Raw genomic sequence first — 8,169 nt, 5'->3', positions numbered from 1 at the left:
TACCTCGAAAGTCGATACTATATTGTTCGGTGCAAACATAACATTGAAATGAAAAAGACAATTTTTACAGCTGAGGTGGCATAAAAACAGTGCTACTGCGAACGTATAAATCAACACCGTCTATGGTACGGAATACGTCAGCTATATGTTTTCAATTTGTCACAGTGTTTTCTTTCTTGTGCTGGAAACATTTCCAAAGCACTAACAAAAACACACGTGAATAATAGTTTCTCATTATAAACACTATCTACGCGCAAGTTGACATAGCTGTTAGCTACACAAACACTGGTAAAGTCCAGTCTTAAGAAACACGGGTAAATGCATCAGTTCCTAAATACTAGAAAAAACAGTCATGTTGGAGGTGAAGATATCCCTTGGCCAGGTGCACATACCAAAATGTGCGTTATTCTAATTAATATCTAATATTTGCATAATCAATAAAGACATTACATAGTTATTTTGTGGTCACTTCATGGTAGAGACTTCATATTGGAGATATATAGGTTGCTTGAGGACAGGTGAATACAATGAAATACATCTTATGTCAAGACTCAGGTATATGCAATAATTGGAATACAAGGGACCCAACCCTCCTTGTCTGAAACAAGTTCAACTATCTTATTACCATGTAATTACGTTAATATTGATACTATGAATGGAGTTATGTATCAAACTCGTGTACTTATATCATTCTGAAACTGCATTTTGTGATTTATACCAATCAACTTCTAAAATGTCATGTAAACCCGTTTTTTTTGGGGGGGGGGCGAAATCGCTAAAGGGGGGCGAGGTAGGGGGGCGAGATCACTAGCCGGGGAGGGCGAGATCGCTAGTGATTTCGCCCCGGGGGGGCGAGATCGCTAGTGATTTCGCCCCCGGAGGGGCGAGATCACGGGGGGGCGAGATCGCTGTCACACCGGCATGTAAATGTGAGTGAAGTTGTAGTCGCTATCTGGCTGCAGTTCAAAACGTACACAAACAGAAAGAAACATGGTCAGTTTTTGTTCAGCCTTGGCAGATATCCACTGCTGTTTGTGCTGTTTTTTTGTGCTGTCTGGAAACTGGTACAGAGAGCATGGCCCTGTTTATTTATTTGCTCGAACGTTATCTCCGTTGGTGTAGAGATGGACAGCCGAGGGAAAATTCCGCAGACAGATTAACCTGTTTTGTCCACAAAGACGACTGTGATTGACAGTAGCTAGTACAAACAAACTTGTCCAGTGGGTCGGGATCGTAGCAACCGCGAAGCTCACGAGGTGTGTCTGGACAATGAAACGGTTTAAGAGGTGGCATACTAACAGTACGGGTCTGTAAGTAACCGTCGGATATCCTAGTGTCCATTGTGTTAGACTCGCGGTTGGTTGTCTGTCAGCTGACGGGCACCGTATATTCAAATGCGCGCCTACGGACTAGGTACGACCGTCACGCGGTTTGCAAAGATCATGGAGATCATGGAGAGAAATTTTTCGTTATGATGCATATCCGTTAAGGTCTTCAACACTTCTGTCTTGCCACACTCATCAATAGCAATCGCTACTCTGTAACTGTTTTACTCGCGCCCACCTTTGTCTTTATTCAAAGAGAACATTTGCCAATAACATGTCACGACATACAGTAAAAACACATCAGCTCACTCCAATGACGAAATTATCGGACAAAAGGCGAGCTTTATCTAACTTGTGTTGATTTACACATACCACAGGGAGATAAAGAAAACATACGTAATTCTATAAATAAAACGTTCGGGAAAATCATGCCAACTCAACATATACACAATCAGACTGGGAGTACGGTGGACTGGGAAAGACACGTCAGTCGGAAACCTGAACAACGATACGCTTTAACAGATGTGCGGCGTCCTCTCTAGTCCGTTCATTGTCATGTTAAATGTTACTATTTTCTATCAAATCTTAAGTTCGTGTGCCGGGATTTGGGACCGGGATGACGTCAATGGACAAGTCACTAGCTGCTCTTGTTGAAAGGCTCACAGAGCTAGTCACGTCTCATGGTCTGTTGAGGTCATGTGGTGAGAAAAGAAGGCTTTTTTTGTAACTGTTAAGTTCACGGCAAAGCGAACAAGAACGTGTGTACGTATGTCGGCTGCCTTGACATCGGAATGTTCAACTCGATAGTCAGGCATTCTGTTGTGTGATAAGGAGTGTTTATCAATAGGGAATGACTGTGCGCTCTTGACGGGAGGTGAAACAAGGGCATTCCTATATTTTTGACCTAGCAGGGAAACCGCACGGACGGAACCATTGTGGCGAGCTCTGACACCTGTTGGAGTATTCTTCACCTGATGACGTCACATTACAGAGTGGGCAGCAGAGTAGCTAGCACAAGGCAGGTCTGTATAGTGTACTATAAGGGCGAAACAAATTAAGAGCCGTGGAAGAAGGATATGGAGATCAGTGCCTACCATGTCTTGCTGCACGGTGCCTTCCCCTTCTGTGTCGCCAGCCATGGCTCCAGCAGTGTTGGTTGCTAGCACCCATGTTAAGACCGCCAGATGCACCAGAACAAATCTCAAGATCATTGCTGTGATATCACTGTCGATTCCTGGAATCCACTGAAATGCCTCCAAACAACACCGTCCCTGCTTCCAACGTGTGCCCTAAAATCTGCTCACTAAACCTCGGAGCGCTCAAACCTTGGAGGAAAAGGCGACGGTTAACTCACAGTTGCCCTGTGTTAAGGTAGAGACACACGGGCGAACTAAATAGCTGTACAGACAGCGCGCTGTCTCAGCGCAGAACTTGGCGTCCGTCCCCGTGCCGCTTCCAGGACCTTCCAACTCCCGTCTGCTGCTGCAGGATAGAACCAACTTACGCAACACTGTACACGTTTAGCTGACATATGCTCAAAAGCTCCGTTTGCTCAACATGTGGCGGAGCGCTCTCCTGTTTCCACTTGTCCGCCGACAGGTGTGCCACACGCACAACATCTAGCTTTGTACATATCCGGAAGGTATAGGTGGTGTACTGTGTCCCAGCACTTGGCCCGGCTATTCTCGTCAGCTGGTGTCAGTCCTTGCCCCTCGTCAGGTCTTGGCGGTGAGGTTTACATAGGTGTGTTCACAATGTCGTGCAGCTCGGCCGCTCATATCGGACAGCGGGTCCGATATCGCCCCCGCGCTGACGGCTCGTCATGTGGCGACGCGTGAATGACATGTCTATAGGCTTGTTGGGTAAACAGGTTGGAACAGATGGGTAAACATATCACCCGAGCCCAGCTTGTGCCGCGAGAAACGTGAGGACAGCCTGTCAAAGCCGTCGATAAGATGACAAGGTTTGTCCCAGAACACAAAGGTCACTGGTTCTAATCTCACCTGGAATGCTATAGCGCTCCACGACATTTATTGAAGTCTGAACGCAAGGTTATTGGGCAGGGCTTCGTCTAAGACTGATATTCACACTTTGAACTTTTGAAAGTTTTAGAAATTCACACAGGGGCTGGTCCGTCAGTGTTCTGTAGGGATAAAAAGAGTGATATGTCCAACACGTGCGTTAACTTAGATACAAAGCGTGGGTGTAAGCGGCTGATACGGGGCATTTGTATTAAAGGCCTTCAAACTTGTCGAAAACCTTGCTATTTATAGAACCGGCCATGAATCAACCAACAGCGAAGTGTCAACCCTGCTCAGAGTAATAGAACTGTACTTTGTGTACTTTGTGAGGTGAAACCTTAGAATGCTGTTCCCAATCTAGCTATTCCAAATCAATGTCACGTAGCGACAATGCCGTTATTATGAGGAATGTGACACGTATCTAGATGCCATGAAATTACTGTCGCCAGGTGGCGTATTTATCTTGTGTGTCTGAACCAATAGCGTCTCGGTAGCTGAGTACTGGCGGGTTTCAAGAGACATTGAACTCGGTGTGAGTAGGGGACCAGCATAGAGGGACTGGATGGAATTGTGGATGCATCACCTTTGAAGTCAACGACTAGCGCATGCTTTTTTCAAGCTTTCATATTTTGCTCCCATGACAAAAAGGCCAAACCATACATAGCAGGTAACTACACAAGTATACACCACACCCAACATTTAACAGCAGTATGCTGTAATCTTCATGTGGCAAAAAGCTGTGTAAATGCAAGATTACAACTTCGTATTGTACTTGACTAGGAGCTAAACGGCACAGGGCCATAGTATGTGTAACGGTAGCAGAAAAATAGACTATATGGTCGTGTACGTTACGTACAATACCTATCCGTGAGATAAGAATTACATTAAAAATCTGCATGCGAAATAAACATTCAGTCGTTTGTCCTAAGAAACTGGATATATCTATTTCAACCATATACACTGAATATATTCATCACAATCAGATATAAGATATATTATTATTAAGACAAATCATTTACTGTCTGTTTGTATCATTTTAATTGCATCGGGCTCCACTGGCAACCGCAATTTTTCACCTGTTACGACCGTGTATCATATCATATATTTACAATTTTTCGTATAAGTTTTTCCATCCAAATATGATATCTATAGATAGCTGTAGTCCTGAAAGGTACCGGGTAAATCCAGGGTCATCTCTACTGTACAAACTTTCCACCGTTATGGCACCACATACATGTGTTTTTCCACCCCATCCCGCTAACCATCAAGGTTGCTCATTCTTTGTGACCTAATCAGCTGAAGGTGGGCTGCTCATGAATTATTCAATGCAATGAACCTGTTGATTATCAGCTGAAAACTGAGGGGTTGACAAACAGTCGAACAAATACATGTCCTTTTGGATTACAGTTTACGTAACGTACTAGTACAAGTACAAAGCAGCGATGTGTTTACATACAGTACGACATATGGTGATGTTGGCGCAAAGTTATCTTTGTAAAAGCATCAGAAATAGATAATTGCAACACCTTAGTATAACCAACAAATCCTCAATTTAGCCTGATGAAGGTTAAATGTGTCCATTATTTTGCTCCCCGTTCACGGCCTCTGCCTCCCCGTCCCCATCCGCCATGACGTAGTAGCCGTCTGTCTGCTGGTCCAGCACCAGGATCTGCGCCTGCTGCGGCTGCGTGCTGGAGTCCGCGCTGATGGCGATGTTGAACTTCCCGGTCAGGGCAGGATCGGTCAGCTCCACCTCGCGCCCGGCAACTCCTTTCTTGGACTTCAGCAAGCTAGGCAGTTTCGTCCCCTGCAGGCTGGAGGAGCTTCTGCGCTTCGGCAGCTTGTTCAATGGCGTCGGGCGTCGCGAGCTGGCCGTGGACGGAATGTGGTCGTACGGGTTGTCCACCTTGAAGTTTTTCAGGTCGATGGTTTTGGACTGTTTGTGTTGAAGAGGGACGATGAGGTTTCTCCTGTCGCCGTGGATGAAGTACGGGAGAAGACTGCAGCTCGACTCCATCACTGTGATGTCGCCCTTGTGTTCAATCTTACTGGTACAGGACACACAGGACCGGAGGTCGGTTTGGGTGGCCCCTGACGGCCGGTCCTTCTTTTCCTGCTTCATGCTCTCAATATGCTCTTCTAGGGTCCTGCAAGATTCCTGGGCGTCGTCTCTTTCAACCACGACTTCATCCCTCTCTTTCACGACTTCTTCGTTCTTCAGCTCCAGCTCCTGTCGCTTTTGCAGTTCCTGGGCTGCCTTCTTCTCCGCATCCTCTGCCCGTCGAGCAGTCTCGATCACCTCTGCCTTAGCAGCGCTGATCTCTTCCACCTGGCGGCGATTAGACTTCCGCAACTCCTCCCCCTCTTCTTCCACTTGTCTCTTTTCCTCTTCCAGTGATTTCTGCTTTTCTTCTGCTTCTTTCAGCAACTGTTGCAACTCGTCTCTCGCATCCTCCACGCGTTTCTTTTCCTCTTCCAGTGTTTTCTGCTGCTCTTGTGCTTCTTGTAGCGCCTGTTCGAGATCCCCCACTCGCAGCTCCAGTTCGCTCTCCCGTAACTGCTGTTCTTCCACGATAGCGGACAGCTCGTGGTTCTCTTCCGTCAGTTGACGTATGGTTTCATCGGTTTTCACAGACAGCACCGCCTTCTGAAAGTTCAGCTCTTCCTGTATCTGTCTGCCACCTTCTCGCAAAATGTCGCACTCGACTCTCTTCTTGGTCAGCTCACTCTGGAGTTCGTGTATCTGAAGCTTCTCGCGAACTCGTTCCTTTGCTTCTTGGCTGGGTTTCTTGGGAGAGATGTCTCCGTTCACGGTATTCAATGACAGTGAGCTGTCATATTTTGAGTTCTGTGCCTTTTTCGCAGCCGCCGATTTCGGTGGTAACTTAGCTGCATCATCCGTCTCATTTTGGTCACCCACAGGCTTTTTCACCTGTCTGGCTTTCCTGCCGGTTTTGCCCCCTTTGGTCGCAGCGGAGGTGCTCATGACTGCTGCCGGTGCACGGGTTCCCAATGGTATGAAGACACGGACGGATGGTTTTATAACCTGGTTTGTTGTCCCTTGGTGAGGACGTCACCATGGAGGTATCGTTCCTAGGTAACCGGGTGATTGCTACATTGGTTGACGCATTTGTGTTGCTGTCGTGTTATGTCGTGTTGTTGTCGTTTTTGTGCTGTTGTCGTGCGAAGCTATAGGTGATAACTATGAGGAAAATTATACTACTTGAGTCACTCACCTGCTAGGGGTAAAATAACTAATCAACGTCAACTTTTAACGATTCTGAGGTACCATATGTCAATATATGATACAATGCAGGTAGCAACAGGTTAATATATCACGTGACCGGGTGTGCTCATCAGTGACTGAACGCTGGTAACGGACGGAAAGGGGGGTGCTGTGCGCGTGTGCATGTGGATGTGCACGTGTTCATGTAAGATGAGACAAATTTTGGAGGTTATTTATATTATGACGCCTACAGGCATAAGTACACACGCACACACAAACATACTTATGTAAACGTAGACACACAATCATAACGATGTTTCCCCGTCGTAACCACTTATCATACATATAACGTTACATACATAAAACATGCATGCCAAGGATACCAGACAAACCCAATGGACCACATTTTCCCAGAACCTGATATACAAGGTGCAAATTGCCTGCATCTGTTTCACAATAAGGTATGTATTCCACTATACGCAAGAAATGTCTGTTTGAATATGAACCCTTCTAACTGACGGGCGAAACTATGAACACCGTTTTCTTTGACACCTGTAGCACAACAACATAACAGCCTTGGTTGGATGTGTAATTAACCCGTTACCTAGTGACGCCGCATCTATGGTGACGGCCGTGCCAAGGGACAACAAACAAGGACACATAAATATTCACCTGCTACTTGTCATCGCGATATTCAGACTGGGCGGCGTCATCAGAAGCAGTCAAGAATATGAGTTCCGCGACAAAGACCGATAACCCGGACGGGCCAGCATTGAAGCCAGTCGTCGGCCAGCCAGGGACGACCTCAGCCCCTAGATCACCGAGGATGGCACGGAACACGAAATACGACAGCACGCAGTCCTTGAACACGGCCAACGGAGGTATTGTCGAAACATTCCCCAAGAAACCCAGCCAAGAAGCGAAAGACCGAGTTCAAGCTAAAATTCAAATGTACGAGCTCCGGAAGGAGCTAAATCAAAAGACGAACGAGTGCGAAATTCTACGAGAGGGCGGGAGACAGATACGAGAAGAGCTTAACTATCAGAAGGCGCAAGCCGATGAAATCATCCGCCGTCTCAAGGACGAGAAGGCAGAGCTGTCAGCTGTCGCGGAAGAGCTGAGGATACGGGAAGGTGAGCTGCAGACAAGAGCTGAGGACCTGCAGATGGACCTAAGTGCTGCATCAGAGGAGCTGAAAGAAGCGCAAGAAAAGCAGGAAACTCTGGAAAGGGAAAAGAAGAATGTTGAAGATGAGAGAGAGGAGATGCAAAAGTCACTCAAAGAATCACAAGATAACCAGAAGACGCTGGAAGAGGAAAAGAAACGCAATGAGGAAGAAATAGAAGAGCTGCGAAAGTCACTGAAAGAAGAAGAAGACAGGGGGAAAACGCTGGAGCAGGAGAGAGAGGAGTTGCAAAAATTATTGAAGGTAGCACAAGAGAAGCAAGAAACTCTGGAAGAGGAAAAGAAACACGTTCAGGAAGAGAGAGAGGAGTTACAAAAGTCGGTAAAAGAAGGACAAGAGAAGCAAAAGAAGGTAGAGGAGGAAAAGAAATCTGTCGAGGAAGAGAGAGAGGGGCTGCAACAATCACTTAAA

At 46.5% G+C, this 8,169-nt stretch overlaps 2 protein-coding genes across 7 annotated transcripts in view; both read right to left on the bottom strand.

The window, feature by feature from the left end:
• LOC118412270 (SPARC-related modular calcium-binding protein 1-like) overlaps positions 1–3,189 on the bottom strand; it is a 30,742-nt gene extending 27,553 nt beyond the window's left edge. Inside the window, exon 1 of one of the 6 annotated variants that reach the window (XM_035815059.1) lies at positions 2,420–3,189. In XM_035815059.1, the coding sequence (XP_035670952.1) occupies positions 2,420–2,536 (117 nt within the window). In that variant the 5' untranslated portion in view covers positions 2,537–3,189. The remainder of the gene's footprint in view (positions 1–2,419) is intronic. The other 5 variants (XM_035815067.1, XM_035815011.1, XM_035815030.1 and 2 more) reach the window with 5 other exon arrangements.
• Positions 3,190–3,964: 775 nt separating this feature from the next.
• LOC118409727 (rootletin-like) overlaps positions 3,965–8,169 on the bottom strand; it is an 8,935-nt gene continuing 4,730 nt past the window's right edge. The window contains exon 3 of the mRNA XM_035811040.1: positions 3,965–6,406. Coding sequence (XP_035666933.1) covers positions 4,914–6,406 — 1,493 coding nt within the window. The 3' untranslated portion in view covers positions 3,965–4,913. The remainder of the gene's footprint in view (positions 6,407–8,169) is intronic.

Source organism: Branchiostoma floridae, chromosome 1 (assembly GCF_000003815.2).
Source record: "Branchiostoma floridae strain S238N-H82 chromosome 1, Bfl_VNyyK, whole genome shotgun sequence".
NCBI lineage: Eukaryota > Metazoa > Chordata > Leptocardii > Amphioxiformes > Branchiostomatidae > Branchiostoma > Branchiostoma floridae.
The sequence above is the reverse complement of the archived record's forward strand: the minus strand, read 5'-3'. Positions and strand labels throughout refer to the sequence as shown.